The sequence below is a fragment of the Acartia tonsa genome, chromosome 5 (assembly GCF_053477335.1).
Source record: "Acartia tonsa isolate MP-2025a chromosome 5, ASM5347733v1, whole genome shotgun sequence".
Classification (NCBI taxonomy): domain Eukaryota; kingdom Metazoa; phylum Arthropoda; class Copepoda; order Calanoida; family Acartiidae; genus Acartia; species Acartia tonsa.
In genome coordinates this window covers 45660174-45686390 of record NC_137264.1, presented here as the reverse complement: position 1 = coordinate 45686390, position 26217 = coordinate 45660174, and the positions used below count along the sequence as shown (strand labels likewise).

The 26217-nt window shown below is 32.6% G+C and overlaps 1 protein-coding gene across 4 annotated transcripts in view; it reads right to left on the bottom strand.

Moving 5' to 3' along the window:
* Positions 1–1585: 1585 nt before the first annotated feature.
* Positions 1586–26217, bottom strand: part of LOC145319632 (uncharacterized) — a 208770-nt gene continuing 184138 nt past the window's right edge. For all 4 annotated transcript variants that reach the window (XM_080161903.1, XM_080161904.1, XM_080161905.1 and 1 more), the window contains 19 exons: positions 25172–25334; positions 23983–24112; positions 23243–23289; positions 22849–22893; positions 21995–22065; positions 20301–20415; positions 19605–19700; positions 18075–18212; positions 16255–16303; positions 11855–12005; positions 9891–10070; positions 9294–9437; positions 8837–8908; positions 7974–8064; positions 7360–7446; positions 5390–5435; positions 4808–4858; positions 3833–3884; positions 1586–3208 (listed from right to left, as the gene is read on the bottom strand). In XM_080161903.1, the coding sequence (XP_080018029.1) occupies positions 3137–3208; positions 3833–3884; positions 4808–4858; positions 5390–5435; positions 7360–7446; positions 7974–8064; positions 8837–8908; positions 9294–9437; positions 9891–10070; positions 11855–12005; positions 16255–16303; positions 18075–18212; positions 19605–19700; positions 20301–20415; positions 21995–22065; positions 22849–22893; positions 23243–23289; positions 23983–24112; positions 25172–25334 (1800 nt within the window). In that variant the 3' untranslated portion in view covers positions 1586–3136. The remainder of the gene's footprint in view (positions 3209–3832; positions 3885–4807; positions 4859–5389; positions 5436–7359; positions 7447–7973; positions 8065–8836; positions 8909–9293; positions 9438–9890; positions 10071–11854; positions 12006–16254; positions 16304–18074; positions 18213–19604; positions 19701–20300; positions 20416–21994; positions 22066–22848; positions 22894–23242; positions 23290–23982; positions 24113–25171; positions 25335–26217) is intronic.

Here is a 26217-nt window from a genome sequence, read left to right as displayed (position 1 = left end):
TTATATAAAATACAGGTGTTCAAGTCACTTTCAGGTTCCAGGTATGATCCTGCAGGTCCTGATCCTCCAGGTCTCCAGAAATCTTTAAAAGGCTCTTGTGGCCGTAATTTTGACTTAGAGACTTCAAATTTTAAACTTAAGCTTTTCTTACATGTCTACATAACGTATTAAAATTTCATGAAGATCCGCCGCCGTATTCCCGCCGACCGCCGACTGCGGCGGCTGGCAGCTGACAAGTACAGCTGCGGCCGCTGAAACTTATATTTGATATTTCTAATGTAAAATTTACATAAAAATAAACATTTTCTGGAAAAAAAATTTTCTTCTAGCTTCAAAAATAAGAAAGTTACAGCCGTTTGAAATTTTTAAGTAAAAAAAGACCTAAAAACAAAGGTTGTTAAATAAAAGGGTGAAGGAAGCGAAAATTGACTTAGACTTATAAAAGGTCGGAAATTCATTATCAAACCATGGACTTGCACAAAAAAATTAGCCCTCTAGCTCTAATAGGAACTGAAATAATAAGGGGGGGCGTTGAACGCCCCCCCCCCCCCGACCGATTAAGGTGCGGCAAGGGGCCCGACTGTAAGGGGTTAAACAAAAGGTAAACGTCCACGAATTTAAGAATTAACAAAACTATATAATTGTTACTTTGACTTTAGCAAAGTGTTTAAATCACATAAAATAGACAAAGTATGTGTAAAAAAAATGCATCCTTTATAAAAACACGAATTGTGCGGCTTTTGTTAATGGTAAAAAAATACCACGTATATCGTTAGAACCCCACTTAGTTATTGTTTTAAAAATATAAATACCATCTTTGTATTAATAAATTGATAATCCTAGATTGCCAATCAGACATTATGATCCGTAAAACGAAAAGACTATTTACAGCATACAAACATTTTTTATGTTAAGTGACATAATATTTATTCCAATAATACGAGCAACGAAATTTTTGGACATTATAATTTCCCGAAAGCTAGCTTTATCCTTAGAAATTTGACAGACTTTTCTTACCAAAATATGTAAATCTTCTAACCATTTTTCCTCCCAGGGATATGAAAATGGTCAATAAATTAGTGTACATCCCCAATGATGATTCACAAAATTACCCCTTCTGTAGATTAAAATTAGTGGTTAAAACGTTTGAGCACTCAACCTAATGAAAGAACCAATAAAATTTTACTAAAGTCCTTAAAGTTTGTAAGCCAACGAATAAGAAAACGTTATTTTGGGGCCTGTAAACAGCTTATTGTCCCCTCTCTCTGGAAGGACATACTACGGTCACAAATACATATATAGAGTAGCTTTGCTACTAGAGTATTTAAAGGATACATTTCCTAGGGAAGTTAAATTTAAACAAGAATGACAACATCCATAAAGCGAAAGTCTGTAACTGTAGGACAAATTAATTTTTATAGTGTCAGAACTAAACAAGCAGAATCATCATTAAAAGTTTGAAATCGATAGGATAATCGTAACCTGCTTAAATTAAAGAAAAGAGCTAACCGTTACGGACTGACGAATCTAATTATGGAAAAGCTTTGCTTTAAAAAGAAACAACAATAAAAAATAAAATAACACATTTCTACTATAAAAGTATATTTATATATTTTTCGAAGGAACATTGTAGACAAAACTAATTCTATAATTACTTTCATTATTCAAGGTACACAGAGATAGATAATATGTATGGGTCTTTTAGAGTTGCTTTGCTCAATAAACTCACTATGTCAATATGGCCTTTGCTAGGCTGTTTATAGTGATGTTATTTATATTAGAAAACAACTCTAAGAACCAGTAATTTTTATAGCAGGGCTGTAAAGGGATAGGACAATGGCAGCTAAATTGATCCACATCTCCATTGATAATACACAATTATAATTACCCCTTCTGTAGATTACAATTAGTGGTTGAAACGCTTGAACACCAAACTTACTGAACCAACCAATTAAAATTTAGGAAAAAGCCCCCAAAGTTGTGTTGCCAACGAATAATAAAACATTACTAAAAAACTTTGGGGACTTTTAATAACTAGCCCATTGTCCCCTCCCTCCCTGTATTTATAGACAGTAGACATTTTTAATATTTCCATCAGATAAAGAAATATTTTTATAATAATTTCAATATATTGAAAGTTCATATATATATCGTTTTACATTATATAAAAAAATTATCGCTGATAATACAAAATTTAACTAAAAAATAAGGATTTTTTTCACATACAGGATATTTAGCTCTTAAAAGGGGGGATTTCTAAAACTAAACTTATACTATAATACAATAACAAGGGTTAGTGTAATAAAGGATTATAAAAAAATGGATTAAGACTTTTAAAAAGAACAAACGCTGCAAAAACGGCGTTTTTTGTTAATGAAATACATTATAGAATAACAATTTAAAGCTTCAAATTTAATTTTGAAATCACAGGAGGAGAGATTGAAAAAGGATATGAATATTTAAGGACTTAAAAAGAGGATTTGGGTTTTTATGTTCTCATTTACATGGATGAGAAACGACCATTTGAAGAAATTTATGTAGAATAAATAGTTAAAATTACGACTAGATGAAAATTTGGTGGTTTTATATATACATAAACTAGAAATTTGACTAGTCTGATACTTAAAAATTATACTTGGTAATTTACTAGGTCAATACTTAAATACTTGTTCACAATTGTGAAGGTTTATATCAAATATGGCAGTTTAAAAATTAAATCTACTTGGAAATTACATTTTTTATATAAAATTGAAAAATTAGATTTAAGGTTAGGTTAAATTCTTTAAATGAAAGTATTTTTAAGTATTTCTATACAGTTTTTTATCTTAAAATACAAATTATTTATATATAATAAAATACAATTAGCCGAGTAAAAGGATAAAGCAAATTTCATTGTCAAAACGCAGTAGCTTATGTCGTTTAAAATAACATCATATTAATTTATTTTATGTTAGGAATCTTAAGGGATAAGACAATGGACATGAAATTGATGTATATTCCCAATTATGATATACAAAATTACACCCTATGAATATTACAATTATTAGTTGAACGTTTGCCAAGAATAAGATAAAGTGGTTTAAAACTTTGGGTACTAGCATAATCTGCAGTACATTGTCCCCTCCCTCCCAGATTTTTAACCCAAAAGCCCGGCCAAAGGATTGATGGTCGGCTGTACTCGCTGGGTCTTGGTGATGTAGGATGTGACCTAGAAAATAAAAATAATTGAAAATTTGATTTAAAACAACAAAATTTGGATCATGGATAGAAAATTAATTAGTGGGTTTCGTCGTATTTTCATAGTTGCTTTTAATAGGTTACTTTAGGTTAGGTTGGGTAAATGTAAATGTTTGCCCTGCAGGGTTAGAGCCCCCTGCAGGGACTAAATATATGAGAAAAGCTATTGTAAAATACGAGGAAACCCGCTGCTTTGTTTTCTATCCTTGATCCAACAATATATTTTTCCATTTGTATTGTTATATACATAAAAACAAGGTTGCTTTATTTTGGGGAGGGGTAATTTTTATAAATGTTTATTCCATAAGCTAATAAGACTTAAATATTATCCTCATAAAGATACAAGAATTTTGATTTAACTAACTCTTGAAATTGTAAAAGGTTGATTCCCAGAGGCCAAGCCCTGGTAAAACCAGGAATAAAGTATAACCAACATTTAAAATAAATCTAAAATAATATTTGGGGGGGGCAGATGGAAAGTTCGTCAATTGACTATGTATTGCCCCCCAAAAGACAGCTGAAAAACCCGTATAGGGTTCGTGATTTTTCCCCCGAATTAATTTGGTTGTTGGTATACTCTGTGATGAAAACTGACCTGGGTAGAAACTAGAGAAGTTGTAGTCAAAGTCGTAAGGCTGGGTACATTTCTAAAAAAAGAAACAGTCATGAAATAATAATAGTAAAGTAGTAGAATGTTTTTCTTTGCGTCTATCGGACTTAAGTATGGATGAGACAATGGAAAATTAATTATTGTGTATACAATTACATATTAATGATAAAAGATATTACCCTGATTGTAGACCAAATGATTAATACGTTAAAAGTGAGTACATATTAATTTATGGTCCATTTGTCACAAAAAAAAATATTTTGAAAATCATGTTATATTAGAATAACTAACTGGCCAACGGACCATGAAAGTTATACCTTATATGCTTATGGGTATAGTAAAAATATTAGCTGTATATCCCACTTAGGATCTGAGAAAATCATTTATTTGAGACAGATAGACAAAGATAAAACAAGGATGACAACATCCATAAAAGCGAAGCACTGAAACGATAGTACAAACGGACATCAACACTTGTATAGTGTCTAAACTGAATAATCAGAATATAAAAGTATAAGATTCGAAGCAAAATTGTAAGTAAATTTTTTGAAAAACTACTTGATACAGGATAATGTTTATGGACATACTTACATTTTTAGGACTTGATTATAGAGTTGCTTCGCTTAAAATATTGTTCTTTGTTGTTCCAGGAATCAATATACCAAAAATCAGATCAAACGGATAATTAGATCACATAAAAATTTGTTGTTAAAAAAGTAAAAAAATCAACATGTTTAAAATGGACATACGGACATTCTGGTAATGATTATAGAGTTGCTATGCTTTCTAAATCGTACCTAACTCCTCCAGGAATCATCATGCAAAGTTTGAAATCGATAGGACAATTCTAACATGCCTAAATTAACGAATAAAAGCTATCTATCTCGGACGGACGGACGGACGTACGGACCGACCCTAATTATAGAAAAGCTTCGCTTTTAAAAATCTTGTGAAACTTACCCGAAGAAAATCTTGAGTTCCTGTGTCTCAGTCAGAGTCTGAACAGTATCTCTGCAAAAATAAAAAAATAAAAATAAGTAAAATAAAGTGCGCAGATAAATATACTTTTATTAATCTTAATTGGGCTGTTTATTACGCTAGTCCCCAAAGTTTTATAATAACGTATGCTTAACAACTTTTTTAGACTTTTACTGAATTTTGATTGGTTTGTTTATTAAGTTGAGTGTTCAAACGTGTCAACCACTAATTGTAAACTACAGAGGGAAATTTTGTGTTTCATCACTGGGAATATACTTGGTAGGTTTCTCCATTAATGATTTTAAGCTACAGACACAAACATCCTGTAACTTTTTTTATAATTATATCGCATCGTATTATAGACAGCTTTTCGCGGATATCAAAATGTTCAATGTACGAGATGCCAAAGGCACGGGCTAAAAAATGTTATGATTTTACATTTTTATTTTCTTAGAAAACTCTATACGATACGATACATGTTTTTTTAGTATGGCTGAGAACCGGTTCCAATCCAGCAGATATGAATGGGTTTTGTCAAAAGTCAAACTGGAAATAATATTTTACCTGATAACTGGGCTTGAAACGACAGTGTATGATGGTTGAAGAAGTCCTAAAATAAAATTTTTAAAAAACTATTTATATAGAATATAAAAATATTAAAACTATCTAGTCTTTAAAACAAAGACGAAAAGCCAAAAAATGTATATATAAAGTATTTTAAAAACAAGTATTATAAAAAGAATCAAGTTTAATTTTACAATGCATTTGATGGCAATTAGTTGTATGGCATACATATTGTATGAAGATTTATTTTAGTTAAACTTTTTGATGCATGCAATAACAGAAGCCATTAGAGTGCCTGTACAAAATGACGTTATACTGGCCTACCATTGGTCATTAAGTCTGTACTTAAGTCTGCACAGTGTCAGGGATATCAAGGGATAAGACAATGGACGATAAATTGATGTACATCCCCAATGATGATAAACAAAATTACTACCCCTAAAAGTTTAGACATTGATAGTTCAAACCAACTAATCAAGATTATTAAAAAGTACCCAAAGTTTTAAGGCCAACAAATGAGAGAAAGTATGCATAAAACTTTGGGTATAATCTAAAGTCTAATGTACCCTCCCCTCACTCCCTGGTTGTTAATGAAGTGCACTTTGATCTATTTGTACTTTCCAGGAAATATATATCGAGATGGGAAAATAGAATCAGGTCTGACACACGAAGTATCTAGAGTTGATATCTGGTCAACGTTTGATATCCGGCAAATTACAGGGTATCCGTCAGGATAACCGGATATCCGGCATCAAAAACTAGCCGAATATCCGGTATCCGGCCGAATATTGAAATATCCGGCCCAACCCTAGAAGTATCCACGTAAACCAATGGGAGGGTGGTGTCACTGGACAAATAAAAATATAAAAGAACCTCGTTGTTTTTTTGGGTACTTTCAAACATAATTTTTGACCAACTATAGGCAAGTATTCATTTTACCATTGGCCAACTACAATGTATACTGGCCTATCATTGGTCATTTGTATTTTATGTCGTCATTTTTTATTAGGCACTATAAGCTGCTTCTTGTTCTACGGAAGAAGTAATTTTTATTATCATCATTGGGGATGTATATTATTTTTTTCTTCATAGTCTGTTCTCTTAAGAGCCCAACTATGACAGATATTTTTCATTTCTTACAGGATCCCAAAAACATTTCTAATTTTTATACTTTCCTTAGAGATAGAAATAATGCAATGGAGACACAACTCAGGGATCTTAAGGGATAAGACATTGGAAGATAAATTGATGTTTATTCCCTATGTTCACAAACAAAAATGGAAAAAAATCATGAAACCTATTTGTGATTTACGGCTGTCGTTGGAGGGGGGACAACACATAGGAATTCACGACCTTTATATCTGCCCCCCCCCCCCCAAATATTATTTTAGATTTATTTCGCTTGTTGGCTATACATTATTCCTAAGTTGGAACTCAAAAAATATAGGTTTATTTTAATAGAGTATTCAAGGTATATTTAAAAAAAATTTAAGAGTAAAAAGTACATTCGTTTTAAATTGTAGATAAATTGACCATTCGGGTATAGTCCTTTCCACGACATCCCTCCATAAGGAGCGATTCTTCGTATTTTTAAAATGGCTTTTATAGGTTATTTTAGGTTAGGTTAGGTTATATTGTGTTAGGTGATTGCCCCACAGGGTTAGGTAATTGGCCCCGCAGGGTTAGAGCCCCCCGCAGGGGCTAGAAATAGGAGAAAAGCTACTGTGAAAAATACGAAGAATCGCTCCTTATGGAGGGATGTCGTGGAAAAAACTATACCCGACCATTCTTTTCAAAAGTAATATTATATCTAATAGAAATAGAAATTTAGTAGGTTTGTTTCAAACTAGTGGTGACCGAATCTTAATCTAGAATTTTGATAGTTTTCATTGGAGATTTATTAAAATTTTTGATTCATTGTCTTATCCCCTGGGATCCCTGACATGTGCCCAACCCCCTAGGATATTTACCTCCAAGGTTGGCGAGGGGGTTTGAAGAGCTAGAGAGTCCTAGGTTAGCCAAGGGGTTCAGATCTCCTAGTCCACCGAATCCACTTCCTGAAAGTAAGACGACTTTTAAATATAAAATGTAAGACGATATTCTAGATATTATTTACTTAGTGTAAGACGACTTTTATATTGTGTACACTAAATTTGAAATATAAAACGACATACATCATAATGCAAGACGGTATTGTCATAATGTAAAACGGTATTGTCATAATGTAAGACGATCTTCTAACACAATTTTTCAGTTTAGTAGTATTTCTATTTTATCAGGATATAGGTATAATAATACCAAAAAATACGTCTTTTAATTACTGAATTTGATTTTTTTAGGAAGCAGCAAATGGTGCCTAATAAACAATGACGTCATACAATACAAATGACCAATGATAGGCCAGTATACATTGTAATTGACCAATGGTAAAATATATACTGGTTTATCATTTGTCGTTTGTATTGTATGACGTCATTTTTCATAAGGCACTATAAGCTACTTCTGATTTTTATGAAACTCATGAAACAAAATAGATTTAATATTTTATACTTTTTAAACTTATTTTTATATTAAAAAATGTTACCAGGGCTGACAGTCTTGGTGTTGTATGTGAACTCAGTGAGAGTGGTGATTCCCAGAGGCTGAATTATTTCAGTGGTGAATTCCTTGGATCCCTGGAAACACAAGATATTATAAATAATAATATATGTAGTTATGTCATCTATACTAAAGTAACATGATGTTTGTTTGTCTGTGTGTCTGTACCGAAGGATCTCGCTAACCGCTGTACCGATCGGGTTCTCCTTAACAGGGTAGATTCTCATGGGTCCCGGGAAGGTTTATAACTATTTTGAGGGAGAGTACCACCAACCTCCCAAGAGAAATCACAAAAAAATCAAAAATTTTGTAATATACGGGAGACTTTAACGTAAAATAAAGAGGTATCGTACGTAAAGAATTATCGTAGAGTCTTTAACAAACAAAAACATATAAAGTGCCACTAGAGGCCTCTAGGGGCGTAGCCGCTAGTATATAATTATAGGGACAAATTATCACATAACTAGATCCCTATAACCAATTTTTCTCATTTTCATATCACTATCTCCCTGAAAAGTTGTTATAAATCCAAAGATCTAAAGAAAATACAAGAATAGATATTTTTCGCATCGTATTATAGACAGCTTTCCGCGGATAATAAAGGCTGGAGACTAATGTTTATTACATTAGTCCCCAAAGGCTTAATAACGTTTTTTTATTCGTTGGCTTAACAACCTTAGGGACTTTAATGATTTTGATTGGTTGATTCATTAAGTCGAGTATCCAAACGTTTTAACCACTAATTGCAATCTACAGAAAGGGTAATCTTGTGTATCATCATTGAGGATGTACAATTTATCGGCTATTATCTTATCCCTTTAGATCCATGGTTTGTGTTAGGTGTATTACCTGCCACAAGCGAAGAGTGCTGGTCGAGTAGACAGTGGAGGTCTTCAGGACGGGGGTGCTTTCAGTTACAACCTAAACATATACAATATATTTATTGTTCTGTAAATTACACTGGTACCCAAAGTTTTATAACCACATTATTTTAATTGTTGGCTCAAGAATTCAAAGATTTTTTAATTAGTGTCAAACTAGAAGTCCCAAAATTTTCAACCAATTACGTTAATCTATAAAAGGGGTAATTTTGTGTATCATCAATGGGGATGTATATCAATTTATCAGCCATTGTCTTAATCCTGTAGTCCCTGGGTCATTAGTATACCAATCTTTACCACATGATTCCAATTTAAAACATTATCATAGAAAACTGTGATTCAATCGACATTTTGGAGAATTATAAGATAAAAAAGATTGTATTTTAAAAAATTGTTTTTTTTTCTTCAAATATCATTAAACAAACCTTAGGTCCAGCAATGGGGTTGCCAAGGCCTAGGGCGGCCAATGGGTTCTGCAGTAGCTGGAGGTACAAGAGCTGTTCAGGTGAGATGGAGGGCAGCTGGAAGGCGGGGGTGGGGGACACTGTGCTAGGGTTGATATTCTCAAACTAGAAAAAATAAAACTTTGCTATAAATTATTCCTAATATGCAAAATATATTTTTTGTTTGTTTGTACGTTTAGATCTCGCTAACCACTAATCCTAAAGAGCTTTTCATCAAGAGGAGGCTGCAATTAGTATGGTTTTGGGCTATTAAATTCATATTTTAGTCTTGGGGTGGTAATAAGATATTTTTCCCCTTTCACTCCCCTGGACTACCGATCCCCTAAAGGGTAGGGGCATAAACAATAATTTTCAATAAACTATAAGTGATAATTTATTTGTGGTTCATTGAATTGCAAACAAATTTTGTTTTACTTTAACCTTTTAGATGCCCCCCCCCCCCAAAAAAAAAAAAATATTATTTTAGATTTATTTAGCTTGTTGGCTATACCTTATTCCTGTGTTCGACTTGGTACTTTAAAAAAAAAAAATTGGAAGAATATAAAAACTAGAACTTACTGGTGTGAAGCTTCCCTGCAGACTGGGTTGTTCTTGTTTGAGCTCAAATATCTCGGGGTTATTGTGTTTCTCCATAGACTCGACAAAGTCCAGTTTGCCGCCCAGCAGGTCCAGATCCTCCAGGAATCCGGGTGGCGGGGTCACACGCACAGGTGACGGGCCCTCGAGTCCAAAATTGTCCTGAATATCAGATTTAAATTTATAAATAGTAACTTCGCCCAAAGCCTCTAGGGGAATGCGGTGTAGGCCAGAAAAATAGCCTAAAAACCCCTTCATTAATAAAGCTTTTAAGCTTCCCTGAAGAGCACAACCCATTCTTTCCAGCAGAATCCGTGATCTGAAGCTTCAAAGAGAAAAACCCTTACTTCTCTTATATTATGGGGTATAAATAGTTGTTAAGGGATTTGAATTTTCTATAACAGTTTGCACCAAATACAAATTAACAAAATCCTTAAAAGGTGCTATTTCTTAAAGTGTCTATGCAGCACTGAAGCTTTTACCCTTTTATTTTTAAAATAAACTGAAATATGGAAAGGTAATTTTTTCCTATGTGGAAGGTCCTAAACCCTGTGAGCTTATTTCTGCAGTCTCTAACCTAGCATGCCGTTTAAAAACCTAATTTAACCTAAATCAATCTGACCTCAAGTGATAAACAATAAAAAAATAAACTATCCCCCTTATTTTTATATTGATTGGAAGGAGGGTGGGGGGACTGTGCCCAAGGGGAACTTTGAGAGAAATCACAAAAAAATGCAATGTAAATTCTTTTATAATACAAATTTATATAAAAATTAATAATGTAGTTTGTTATTTTTGATTATTTGCAAAATCCAAGAGAATGATTTTCAAATGCAAATATGGAAAATATCACGAATTAATCAAATACATTTAGTAATTTTGATATTTTGTTTATAATCATTGGAAATGCATATCAATTTATCGTCCATTGTCTTATCCCCTGGTTAATAAAGAGTTTTACTTAAAATTAAGAATCATAAGAAAATGTAAATTTACGAAATTAATTCAAGGTTAAAATTAAACAAAATTATTTCTCAAATTTCTTAATTCAAAGATATTTGTAAATTGTGTAACAATGAATAAATTTTGAATTAAATTGATTTTTATTCAATTTAAACCTTCATTCAACATATTTATTGAAGAATTATCTTTTACGATATTTTTTGTTTGAAAAGACCCATTTATGATGAAAAGTTTTATATGAAACTAGAGGCTACGCCCCCTAGAGGCCTCTAGGGGCACTTGAGGAGGGGTGAGTTAAATCCCAAAACCTATCCTGATGGTACCCTGCCCCAAAATAGTGATAAATCTGGAGAGAGAGGGAGAGAGAGAAAGAGAGAGAGAGAGAGAGAGAGAGAGAGAGAGAGAGAGAAAGAGAGAGATAGAGAGAGAGAGAGAGAGAGAAAGAGAGAGAGAGAAAGAGAGAGAGAGAGAGAGAAAGAGAGAGAGAGAGAGAGAAAGAGAGAGAGAGAGAGAGTGAGAGACGGATATTGAACTGTAAATTACACAGGTACCCAAAGTTTTTATAAACATAAGTTCTGGTTTGTTGGCTCAAAAACCTTTGGGTACCTTTATGTCTAGCTGCATCCAATTTTTCCACCAATATTTCTGTTCAAGACAAGGGTAATTTTGTTTATCAGTATGAAGAAAGTAAATCAATTTATTCTCAATTGTCTTATCCCCTAAGTAAACAAATGGGTTCCAGTGCAAACGCAGGAGTGACAAACGTCTTAGTGGACAAACGCAGGATATATTAAGTTTATATCAAGATAATTAAGTATTTCTATACAGGTTAGGTTAAGTTATGAATATACAAAAAAAGCCCCCCGCAGGGAGTAGACATTTAAAAACCTATAAGATTATTAAAAAAAGGTTAGGTTAGGTTAAGTGTCCACTCCAACGTTTGTCACTAATGTGTTTGTCCTAGGACCTGTAAATGTACATACCTGATCGCTAAACTCCAACTCTCCGGGAAGTAGTGTCTCCCTATTTTCTGAGCCAGCCCCCTCAAACAGCGCGTCCCAATCAGCAAAGTTCTTAGCGGGGACGAAGTCGTAGAAATCCATAGGTGGGATCGTTTTCACTGCGGTTACATGCCTTAAAAATATAAAATAAATTGATAATAGTAATAGTAGGGTGTTTGTCTGTTTTTTTTGTAAATAAAGATCTTGCTAACTGCTAAACGGATATGGATGATGGTTGATGCTTCTCATACATAGGTCCAGAAAAGTAGTATCTGCAAGAAAAGTACGAGACATTAGACTGAAAATTCCACTGGCCTCCAAAGTTTTATAACCACGTTATCTTATTCAAAAGCTAAAAAATTTTCTGTACTTTTATTAACAAGTTCCAAAGTAGTAGAGTCAAAATTTTTCAACCAATGGTTTTAATATACATAGAGATATTTTGTTTATCATTATTGGGAATGTACGTAAACTTTTCGTCCATATTGTCTTATTCATGTGGTACAGAAAATCCTTTCAAACACTTTGCTAAATTCAAACTGATTATATATTACAGAAAATGAAAAATTAAACAGTCTAATTTTGTACAGCACATATTTTGTATATTTGTGTTTTTTTCTCGAGTTTTAAACCTTATTCTTTAAAAAAAGTTCATGAATTAGATAAACCAAAGAATTACATTTTAATATTTTTTGATAATTTAACTTTTAGACTATCCTTTAAATCCAATAGAAAAATTAATGAGATAAAAAAAAACATTAATAAACTTTCGGTGAACGAGAGACGATTAGAAATACGCTAATTTTAGAGTAAATGTACTGCGCTAAAAAGCTTAATTTATGTCAAGAGAAATTAAAGAATAGTTATTTCTCGCATCGTATTATAAACGGCTTTCCGCCGAAGGCACCGGCTAAAAAAACTGGTTTTAATCTTATGATTGTACATTTCTATATTCGTAGAATGCTGGATATAATACGATGCTAGACATAGTTTTTTCGTATGGATGAGAACCGGTTCCTATCCACCGGATTCGAATGAATACGAGAAAATTAATGCTATGGGAATTTATGAAGATAAAACATATGTTTATGTCCAGGGATCTAAAGGGATAAGACTATGATTTATAAATTGATGTATATCCCCAATGATGATATACAAAACTACCCCTTCTGTAGATTACAATTGGTGTTTGAAATATTTGGACACTCAACTAAATGAATTAATAAAATTCCCCATTGCTGATAGGCTAATGATTAAAAAAACGTTAATAAAGGCTTTGGGGACTAGTGTAATAAACAACCCAATGTCCCCTTCCTCCCTGGGTATGTCTCACACTAAAATAACACACTAGTTATTTTTCTTTTTAGGAAACATTTTGTTTTTCTTGAACTTTTTGATGGAATTTATAAAAATTTTAGTCAAATATAGAGTTTTTTTGTATTTGTAAATTTATAAAGAAATTTTAACCAAAAAATAGTCATATGATTTTATCAATTGCATATAAAAGCGATATAATTAGTGAGTGATATAATTTTACAACAGAAAGCTTCATCCTAAGAAGTTTTATTATTTATGGCTGACTTATATATTTATTGGAGCTGTTTATAGTGCCTATCAAAAAATTACAGATCTATAGTATAAATGTATATACAAACAGCTTCCACCCTTCCTTTTTCAAATACCTATTTTGTCTGCTTCTAAATTATTTTCTGCTACTTGGCTGTGTTTATATAAGCGACAACATTGGTTGATTTACAATGACCTAATAGAAAGGGTGCACAAGGCAGTTGAGATGGAGAGATACAGTTATTTAACCCTTTCTCCCTCTAGTGTTTTACTCTAATTTTTAAACCTTTCATGGGCCCAATATAAGAAGCTTTACTGCAAAGGAGAACCATATCTGTCCAGGGGTTAGCGAGGTTCTTCAGTGGAGACACATAGATTTCCTCTTACTTTTATATTGATAATATTCTAGTTAATTTAAATTTATTAAAACAAGATAAATCTTGATTTTTAAAAGAATAAAAATACTTAATAATACTTTTCAACAGTAAAAACTTAAAAAGGAGAAAATACAATTTAAATGTATCGGATTACAACTATTTGCATTTAATATAAATATTTGAAGAGTACTTCTAAATACATTTATGATGACAGACAATTGCAGGTTCCAATTTTATACAGTTACTAGCTGTTACGCCCCTAAAAGCCTCTAGGGGCTAATAGAGTAAGAGGGGTAAGGGTAAGGTCGGCCCCACTCCATTTTCAATTGAGTTTTAGAAAAATGGAGATTTCCTTCCCCCCCAAAAAAGAAAAACCTTCCCTGGACCTACAAGGAGCTTTGCTTTACTGCAAAGGAGAACCATATCAGTTCAGCGGTTAGCGAGAGTCTTTGCTACAGACAAAGCTTACTAATTTATATAATAGGATAAATATTCTGTAAAAATACATAATAGGTTTCTCGAGTTTTACAAATATCCATAAAAAAAGTTAATTTACTCAATTAACCTCTTTTGAAATATTTAATTCTCTGAAAGATAAATTTTCATTAAGGGAGAGGACGATTGCAGCTAGATTAATCTACATTCCTTTCATGTCTATTTATTTATTGTAAGTAGAATTTAACACAAAATAATTTGGAAGAATAATAATTTATCGACCATTGTCTTATCCCAGTATCACTTATAAACCTTAACGGTCGGCCCCCTTTCTGGACCTCAATCAGTGGGGGGGGGGGGAGGGGGGGGGCATGATGGAGATATTCAAATAAGTCCAACACTCAGTTATGTGTCATACCCAAATTTAAAAATTCACTTAGTTATAGCCCTATATCTTTCAAACACAGAAAATGAGATAGAAATTCCGGAGGGGGAAGGGGGGAGTCCAACCCCTCCCCAACCCCCGACCGTTAAAATCTTTTTTTAAAAATTAGTTACCTATTTTTTTCAAAATGTGTGTTTTAATCCCCCCCCCCCCCCCCCCGAAATATTTCGAGGATTAAATTTTGCGCTATTAAACCCCCAACTAATATATATTCCATATTAAGATTTAACCCCCCCCCCCCCTTCAAAAACAAAAATCTTGGACGTCCATTACTGAACAGCCAAAATAACATAATAATATTACATAAATCTTATATTTTGAAACTTATATATCAAAATATATTTAAGTTAATAGTTTAATCAACAAAGCTATTATGTTCACTTACATAAAAGTTCTCTAATCAATTTGAGATTATACATTAGCTCTTTTATAACAATTTTTAAAAGCGTAGCTTTTCTATAATTAGGGTCGGTCCGTACGTCTGGAACGGATAGCTTTTTACGTTAATTTAAGTATGTTAGAATTATCCTATCGATTTCAAACTTTGCATGTTGATTCCTGTAGTAGTATGGTACGGTTTAGAAAGCATAGCAACTCTATAATCGTAACCAAAATGTCCGTACGTCCATTTAAACGCGTTGATTTTTAACTTTTTTTAACAAAAAATTTTTATATGATATAATAATCCGATTGATCTGGATTTTTAAATACTGATTCCTAGAACAACAAAGTACAATGTTATAAGCGAAGCATTTCTATAATCAAGTACTAAACATGCAGGGGGCTATAACCATGTGGGGCAATAACCTAACCCAATATAACCTAACCTAACATAACCTATCAAAAGCCATTTTAAAAATACTACGAATCGCCCCTTAAGGGGCGTTGCCACGAAAGGGACTATTCCGGAATTATCCCTATTGTATGTTTATTGGTCAAAAAGTTTGGAAACTGTTAGCTAGAACCAACCAATTAAGACTAAATAAAAAATACTTAAAGTTCCTCAGACAACTAATGAAAGAACGTGTGTTTAAAACTTTGAGTAACAGTATAATCTACCAGTGATCTAAAGGGATAAGACAATGTAGGATAAATTGATGTACATCACCATTGATAATACACAAACTTGTTCCTTATTTAGATTACATTTAGTGGTTGAAACGTTTGGACACTCAACTTAATAAACAAACCAATCAAATTTAAAGAAAAGTTGCCAAAGTTGATTACCTAACGAACGAGAAAACGTTAATATACAACTTTGGGGACTAGTGTAATAAGCAGCCCAATGTCCCTACAAAAGAAAGTAATCATCCTTGTTGTTGTAAAATTAAATAGTTATTTATCGCATTGTATTATAGACAGCTTTCCGCGGATATAAAATGTACATAATATAAGATTAAAACCAGTTTTTTAGCCCCAAGATACTAAAAAAACTTGTTTAATCTTATGATTGTACATTTTTATATTCATAGAAAACTGGATATAATACGATGCTAGACATAGTTTTTTTCGTATGGATGAGAACCGGTTCCAATCCAGCGGTTATTTTGAAGGCTTACCTGGTGATTGTGTATGTTTGAGACAGGGTGTAGTGGGATGTTTCACTTCCTAAATAGAAAAAAAATTAGTTTTCATTAAAACTTTTTGAATAAATAGTTATTTATGCCATCATATTATAGACAGCTTTCCGGGGATATTGAAATGAAAAATTATAATACTAAAACTAATTTTGTTATCCTTCAGGGTCCGAAGTTCCGGGCTATCAAAACTGGTATGTTTTTTATTTTAATATATGTGGAAAATTGTCTGTAATATGATTCTATACACGATTTTTCAATATGTCTGAGAAGAGGTTTCGAAGCCATACTAGAAAAAAAGAATACTGTCATATCCTGTAGACAAACAAACTCCAAAAAAAAATGAACTGGTGAAAAAGTGAAGACTATATGCCATTTTCGAAAAGGCCATAACAAATTTTAATTCAGTATTCACTATTATGGCCGGTTGTGCGTATCTTTGTTGCAGGTTACTCTTTATAGATTTAAAACTACGTGTGAAGATTCCTGTAACTTTAAGGTAAAATATCAACTTCTTTATAAATAATTCTTGTTATAACTATCTGTTTCTCAAGCTGTTTTTAAGGATGTTGTCATCCATGGTTTGTATATAAGCCTAATCCTCTAATTATTATTTTAATAATAAACTATGACATCAATTTAACAAATAAAATACGTAAATTCTACTAAATATAAAACATTTGTATTATCCATATAAATATAATATTCAATTTCCTTTTTAATGTGTTTGGAAAATTTCTATCACCCCCCCCCCCCCCCACTTATTATTTTGAAATATAAAATTTTTAAAGTAATTAGGAAGAGGGTTGTGTTAGAGAGGGTGAAGAAAAAGTTTATAAGGAGTTCAATTAACGTTTAAAGAAATTTTACCTTAAAATGTTATATTTCTAATTTGATAATAAAGCTATTTGTATTTTATTAACTTTATCACAAAATATCCAATAATTGTATTATATATTTAAATCTAGACTGGTTTAGTTTTTAATATAAAGCAAACTTGATGTAAATGTTATCATATTTCTAAATTAAACTTTAAAGATAAATACACCTATATTAGAACATTTATTATAAGTTATAGCGTCTTGTGATTTGTAGGCAGTGGGGAAGGGGGGTTGGAAAAATAGTATTAAACCATTTAATCATATGATCTTTTTCAGTTCTAATATCCCTTTAAGATATATTTCTGTTAAAATATATAAAGGAATTCTATATAATTTCAGGATACGAGTTTAAAGAGAATTCTTAGAACTATAGTATTAATATTTAATAATATAAGCAAACTTAAAAAAGGTAATACTCAATTCTTAACAAAAGCTACTGAGAACCTAATTGTCCATGGAATCAGTATTTAAAAAAAATCAAATTATAGGATTATTCTATAATTCTTTTTTTTGATAATAGCTAAAATTCTCCTTTTAGGATTATACCACATTGTTACAGGAATCTTCAAAATGGTTTTATTAAACCGAAGTAGCAGGGTTCGTCGTATTTTCACAGTGGCTTTTGATGGATTATTTTAAGTTAGGTCAATTTTGATGATTGCCCCGCAGGGTTAGAGTCCCTCCGCAAGGGCTAGACTAGAAAAGCTACTGTGAAATACGACAAAACCCGCTACTTCGTTATCTTATTATAATAATTATATGATAAAATTATCCGATTGGTCTGATTTTTGTAATACTGATTCCTAGGACAACAAAATACATTGTTATAAGCGAAGCATCTCTATATTCAAGTCCAAAAAATGTAAGTATGTCCATAAACATTATCCTGTATCAAGCAGTTTTATTATTAATAAATCCTACCTTGGATAACTGGCAGCACACTTTCTTTGACCATATATTCTTGGGTGCTGAAGGTTTCTGTAACTGTTTTGAATGGCGGGGTGGTCTCCAGGGCTGACTGCAGGGTTACTGCAGGCAGGGTCTCCACTGTAAAGGAACCTGAATATAGAGGAATATCCTATTATATTAAGTAGATTTTTTTTCCATAGCGAAGAATCTCGCTAATCGCTGAACCATAGCTTCTTATAGGTCCAGGGAAGGTTTTTAACTATTTTGAGGGGGGATAAATATCACCGCCCTCCCAATAAAAGATGATCTTCCTTCCCCCTTCCTCAAAATATTTACTAATAAAACTCAAATTTAGAATCGCCTGTTCTCCCTCTTAACTTAAGGGGCGAATCCGCTAGTTATATTATAGAGTCACTGCAGAACGACATAAAGACAGACAGACAGACAAACAAACCAGTGAGGGAGGGTACATTGGGCTGTTTTTATTGCACTAGTTCCTGAAGTTTTATAATAAAGTTTTCTTATTCGTTGGCTTAACAACTTTGGGGACATTTTTTGAATTCTTATTGGTAGTGGCCACATGTTTCAACCAATAGATGTAATCTAGTCAAGCATCATTGGAGATGTACATTGATTAACCTCGGCCATTGTCTTATCCCTTTAGATCTTATTTACACATTTTTTCCATTAATTAATACAATTACTTTTTTAAAAATTCTTTTTAACAATAAAAAAATGAATTGACAATAAAAGAAAAATAATATCCCAAATTGTTGAAAATAACAATCTTGAGATTGCTTTTCTGAGTACAATAGTTTGAAACATTATAAAACAATAAGAAATATTTTTTCTTACTTTAATTCAAGAAAGACAAAATTATATGTTTAATAAAAGCGAAGGATCTGGAGGGATTAGACAATGAATGTTAAATTGATACACAACCCCAATAATGATAAACAAAATTACCCTTGTTACAGATATAAATAAAGGATAAGACAATGAACAATAAATTCAGATTATAATAAACAAATTACCTCAACTTTTCATCGAATTCAATGGTTGATACGTTTGGGTACTGCTAGCTTGAACCAACCAATTATATATTTATTAAAGTACCCAAAGTTTTTGTGTTTTGGACAGGACAAACTATTTATAGAGTAACAGCGCTGCTGCAAGCGTATTTTTTAGTACCTGTAAGTTTGAAATCATTCTGGTAACTGGAAGTGATAATTAGAATATTATTTCGGACGCACAAAATAACAATATTTATAAAATAACAACGCTGCTGCAAGCGTATTTTTTTAATACCTGTAAGTTTGAAATCATTCTGGTAGCTGGAAGTGATAATTAGAATATTATTTCGGACGCACAAACTAACAATATTTATAGAGTAACAGCGCTACTGCAAGCGTATTTTTTTAATACCTGTAAGTTTGAAATCATTCTGGTAGCTGGAATTGATAATTAGAATATTATTTCGGACGCACAAACTAACAATATTTATAGAGTAACAGCGCTGCTGCAAGCGTATATTTTTAATACCTGTAAGTTTGAAATCATTCTGGTAGCTGGAAGTGGAGGTGAGAATGTTCTCTGGGGCAGGTATGGACTTGGTATCAAATAGGGGTGTTTTCTTGCCTACGATAAAAAGTTAGTTTATATACGACCCTTTGATTTATCAAGCTAGCTGCAAACCCAATATATCAATTGGGAAATTAAAATGTATAATAATAAAGGATGCTGCGCAAAATGGTACCAAAAAAATGACGTCATACTATAAAGTTGTCCAATGAGAGGCCAGTATACATTGTAATTGACCGTAAAATATATACTCGCCTCTCATTGGTTATTTTATCATATGACGTCAATTTTTTTTTACCATTTTGCGCAGCATCATAATAAAGGATATCAAGAAAACTTTTTTTTAATTTACAGAAAACGAATATTTTTTTATGAGCTACGATTTTAAAACTGTTTTTTTTTAGTACAAAAAAACACTAAAAAAAGGCATGTAAAAAGAGCGTAAAGCCATGAAGAAAATATTTGTTTTAGGGGGGTGTAGAAATCATCTAAATGTTTAAGGACATGTCATTTATTTTGTTATAGTTAAGTTGCCACAAATAAAGGGTGTTGAAAAAATATTAAAATTAAATCAAGAAAACAAGAACTTTGAATCTACACCTCTCTCCACAGAGCACAAGAGCTCGAGACCCAGCCCTTATGGAGAATTTTATGTACCTGGGGAAAACGATCTGGTTGGCTTGATTGTCTTGGAAATGCTGGAAATTTCCAGGGTCTGTTCATCTGACTGGGTGAAGGTGCGGGTCACTGTAATGAATCTGGTACTCTTACCCTAGACAAAAAAGGTACATTTAAAAAGTTCACAATGTATAAAAGATATGTCGTTCTTGACCGTAAAAGAAAATACAATTTAATTTTTATTTCTATGATTGGAGGGGGGAACCATTTAATACTCCCTCTCCCCATAAACGTGTCCCTGGCGAAGTACCCTAAACAGATTATGACGTCATACGATATAATAGCCAATGAGAGGCCGGTATACACTGTAATTTACCAATGGTAAACTTTATGCTGGCCTCTCATTGGTTATTCTAACTTATGACGTCATAAACCGTGGAGGAACTTCAATCATCTTCTTCCCTGGCTAAGTAATTAGTTGGTATTATTTGAAGCAGCCTATAGTGCCTATAAAACAAGGATGACAACATCCATAAAAGCGAAGCACTGAAACGGTAGGACAAACGGACATTAACACTTGTATAGTATCTGAACTGAAAAATCAGAACATAAATGTAGAATCAAAATTGTAGGTAAATTTGTTGAAAAACTGTTTAAAAACAGGATAATGTTTATGGACATACTTACATTTTTGGACTTGATTATAGAGTTGCTTCGCTTAAAATATTGTTCTTTGTTGTCCCAGGAATCAATATACCAAAAATCGTTATTCGTTAATTTAGGCATGTTAGAATTGTCTTATCGATTTCAAACTTTGCATGATGATTCCTGTAGTAGTTAGGTACGATTTAGAAAGCGTATAGCAACTCTATAATCAATACCAGAATGTCCGTACGTCCATTTTAAACATGTTGATTTTTCTAATTTTTTAACAGCAAATTTTTATGTGATCTAATTATCCGTTTGATCTGATTTTTGGTATATTGATTCCTGGGACAACAAAGAACAATATTTTAAGCGAAGCGACTCTATAATCAAATCCTAAAAATGTAAGTATGTCCATAAACTCAATAAACATTATCCTGTATCAAGAAGTTTTTCAACAAATTTACTTTCAATTTTGCTTCGACTCTTATACTTTTATATTCTGATAATTCAGTTTAGTCACTATACAAGTGTTAATGTCCGTTTCAGTGCTTCACTTTTATGGATGTTGTCATCCTTGTTTTGTGTAATATTGGCTTTAATATTGTTTTGTGTTGTAACTAAAGGTAAGTGGCTAAGAAGGAGTGGGGGATAAGTAATTTTGGGTATAGTCCCTTTCGTGGCAACGCTCCTTAAGGGGCGATTCTTCGTTTTTTTTCACAGTAGCTTTTCTCCTATTTCTAGCCCCTCTGGGGGGCTCTAACCCTGCGTGGTTAATTGCCTAACCCTGTGGGGGCAATTATCTAACCCCATATAACCTAACCTAACCTAACCCAAAAATACGTCGAATTCTCAGAATCCAGATCCCTAGTCCCTGTATATCTCCGGTTGCAAATAATAATATTAATACCAATTATCTTTAGTTAAAAATCTACTTACATAAGTGTTTTATTATTAATTTTTTATATAATTACTGGATCAAAAAATACAATATTAGTCCGACGAAAAACTATTTTGCAATCCAAAATATTTCAATTAATATTTACTGTTAATTATACTAATGCCCGAAGTTTAAAAATATATTTTACCTTGTTATCCTCCAAATCAAAAGTGTAAGGGGATCTAATGGTGACCACCTCCAAAATATCATCCTTCGGCTAGTTTCACAAAATCATGATTAATTTTTATTAAATATTAATTTCAACAACAAAAAGACATTTCGTCCTTAGTTTAATGTAAAAGAAGAGAGGGCAGGAATTTAATGACTTTAAGTTAACGGGTTGGAGACCCTGTTCTAACCTTAAAATGGGTCTTTGAATATCAGCAAATAGCGACGGAAATATCCACACAGCCAAAGCAGCAGAAAGCAATTTGCTAGTAGTAGCTAGTCAAGGACGTCCAGGGGGGGGGGGTAAAGTGGTGATTACCCCCCCCCCCCTCCCCCAAACGAATTTGGGGGTATCCCAACATTTTTTCCAAAAGCAAATTACCCCATCGCCTTCAAAAAATTCTACCCCCCCCCCCCCAAATAAAAAAACTTGGACGCCCCTGTAGCTAGTGTCCGATTGTTTACAGCATATGTATTATGTATGTATGTTATAGTTATACAAATCACCATGAAATCCAAATATTGTGTCAATGGGAGATGAAACTAACTGACCTAAAGTACTATACAAAAACGAAAAACTACCAACCCTTATCTTTAATTTCTCGTATTCATTATATCCAGCTTTCTAAAATTATAAAAAGGTACAATCATAAGATTAAAACCAGTTTTTTTTAGTCCGAACCTTTGGCACCACGGGGCTAAAAAAAACTGGTTTTAATCTTATACTTGTACATTTAATATCCACGGAAAGCTGTTTTTAATACGATGCAAGAAATAACTATTATTTCATAGAGGCTTCGCTGCTATAAAATGTATTAAACATGAAATTTTCCTTGTCTGGGAACACGGTAGAAACTTCAAGGGTCGTTTGCAGACGTTCTGTAGAACAAAATTTTAATATTTCACATATTTTAAGCACTTTATTCGAGTATAGTCCCTTTCGTGACATCGCCTCATAAGGGGCGTTACGTCCCCAAAATAGTCATCAACCATCCCAGGTTCTAAGGCACGCTTTATTATAAATGAGAACCATATCGGTTCAGCGGTTAGCAAGATCATTCGGTAAAGACAGACTTACAAACAGCCTATTACTTTCAGTGGGGATAATTTTAAATACGAATTTTATTTCATTTTTTTTTAATTTTAAAACTTTTAAAAATGAGAAGTATATTAAATATCTAATTAATTAAACTTTATTGAAAAGTATGTGAAAATATTAAATTTTTGCCTAATTGAATTTCTTCATTGTCGATCTGCTGTAGAAGATCTTCGTCACTGAAAAATAAAACATTTTGTTTAAATAATGACGTTACTATAAATTTATGATAAAATTTTAAAGAAATCCCCCAAAATAGCCTAACAAAGTAAAAAAATACACGAAGAATTAACCAAAAAAAGATTTCGGCAAACTTCACTAATAATTAAAGGTTTTAGTAGCGAAGCTACTCTTTACCTAACTTAGTCTGTCAAACCGTCAGTCTGTCCCTGAAGCTGTGGGGCTTTTCTTGGCTGCTATTTGATATATACTGTTGATATTTTTGTTGGATAAGATACTCTTTACCAAAAACTTACAAAAGATATAAATATTTTTCAAAAAAGGTTTCTCTATATTTTCACTTCTTATGATCACTGAAAATACATTCTAAAAATTACTTTATCCGATAGTCGTCCATCCATTTAGTGCTTCGATACTTAAAGATGTTGCCATCCTTGTTTCCCTAATATAAAATGCAAATATGTCGTATGGGTGAGTTGAACCTGGACTAAACAGTCAACTTGTCAACCTGTGGTACAGTATAATAAAAAATAGTAATACTGGGTCATGTGAAAGAAACAGTAGCCTTTGAAAGGTTATTTTAGGTTAGGTTAGATGATTGACCCGCATGGTTAGAGCCCCCCGCAGGGGCAAGAAATAGGAGAAATATGACGAAACCCGCCACTTCGTCTCCTTCAGATGACCCAAAATACCTGATAACACTGGATACAAGAGCTGAGGGGCTGGATTCATGATCCTCATACGGATCTTCTTCTCCGTCAATTGTTGCAGGAATCTCCAACTCTTCCTCGAGGTTGTCAATAGATGTCTCCTCTTCAGGTCCTAGGATAGATAAATATGGGGATAGAAAATTAATAGTTACAGATCTAACCATTCTTCTATTTAAGCAGAATTTTCATAATAGATTTTTTTCTTTGTTCTACATGGTGTTATTAGTATTTTGTCTGTATGTAATCTACAAATATTTGAAAATAATAGATTTTACCTAGTCCCTATAGAAACTACCGAATGATTTCATGAGAAAGGTGGTTATTCTGCCCCACCAATTAAAAGGTGTAGTTTGAACTTAATTTAGTGAACCGCATATTTTTTCCTGGTTAATTGGTTAAACTACATTTATATGGCGTATATTTGAAAGAATTTCAATTTTCTACCACGTAGTTTTTAAAATATCAAGACTACGTGGTAGAAAATTGAAATTCTTTCAAATATATGCCATATAAAAATAGTTTAACCCATTAACTAGCAAAAAATATGCGATTCACTAAATTAAGTTCAAATGCATTTCGTGAAACTACCCCTTTTACTTAAAAAGTTTCTACATCATTGACATAATATCTCCCTTCCCCCTGATTTTCAATCTATATAAGGAGGAAGGGATTAACCCTCATCCGCAAGTATTTTATTGGATCAAAAGCTGTACGAGAAATATCTCAAAAGCCAACACAAAATTATTACCAGATCATGAAAAATTATTGAGAATTTATCAATACTTAAATTACACAAATATCATTATAAGTATTGATATTGTAAAATATAAGATAGGGATTCAGTTTATTGCAACAAAAAACAAAAAAGTGAGATTAATTTCAAATTTTCAAAAGTACCAAAAGTATATAGATTTTAAAATATCAATAAATTCCAAATTAACTAATCGTTTTGTTACATACAATAATTTAATACTGACATCTAGCTGATTTTAAAAAAAATAATTTTTAATTTTATTTAACCCTTTAGTGAAGAAATTCCTCTACACTCTAATATGAGTGTATATATTCATATTCGTAAAAAATGTAGTATTATATGATACGGCACATGCTTTTTCAGATTTTTAGAACCGGTTTAACTCCAACGGATAATAACCAGTTTCGATGGTTTTACCTGTATTCTCATTGTCATAGTCCTGTTCCTCATCCTGATCATGGCCATCCTTGTCAGCTGAGTCCTCATCCTCCTGGTCTCCAGGTTTCTTGAGGCCGGGACGGTTGCGCAGGAACTTGTTGAATAGAGACTTTCTCAGGTCCGGGCGGTCAAATCGGTTGAACTAAACAGATAGTGAAGCATTACTTATAAACAGACCATAACCCGCGACTTGGGCAAGACTTGCCGGAAAGGTTTGAATCTAGACCCAACACATCATCATAACTAAAGACGTTAAAATGCTACCTACTGCTGATTATCAAGTGCGAGAAAGTGACTTGGTCAAAAACAGACACACCAAATTTCAATGAAATGTTAGAACTTACAAGAAAAGGTCCTGCAATTAAACGGCTGGTTGTCAGCAATAGTTGGGATTTTAGTACCTTGAAACGAACGATAAATTTGTATACATTACTAATGAAGATAAACTTAATTTCCCCTTTTTTAGATGAAAATCATTGGTTTGGACACTTCTTTGGAAATCAACCAATCTAAATTAATATAAGTTTTTGGGTCAAAGAATGAGATAACATGCATGGTTATAAAACTTTGGGTACCAGTGTAATGTACAGCCCTCGATGTCCACTCCCTGCCAGGGTTTTATAGATATTCGAAATTGAGATTTATTTCACTTTATACTCGGAATAGATAAATTCTTGTTGTATAAAGCATGGATGACAACATTCACAAGTAGCGAAGCTTATAATAAAAAAGTACAAGAAAAGCAACACGACGGACAGACAAGGAGGGTTAGATGCTTATTAAACACACCTGATGAACAGAAAAACAGTGCTAATTGCTTTTAAAAACCCAGGTATCTAAAGGGATAAGACAAAGGTCGATACATTGATGTACATCTCTAATGATGAAACAAAAAATTATCACTTCCCTAGATTAATATTAGTGGTTAAAACGTTTGAGCACTCAACTTAATAAAACAACCAATCAAATTCACTAAAGTCTCTAAAGTTTTTAGGCCAACGAATAAGAAAACGTTAATAAAAACT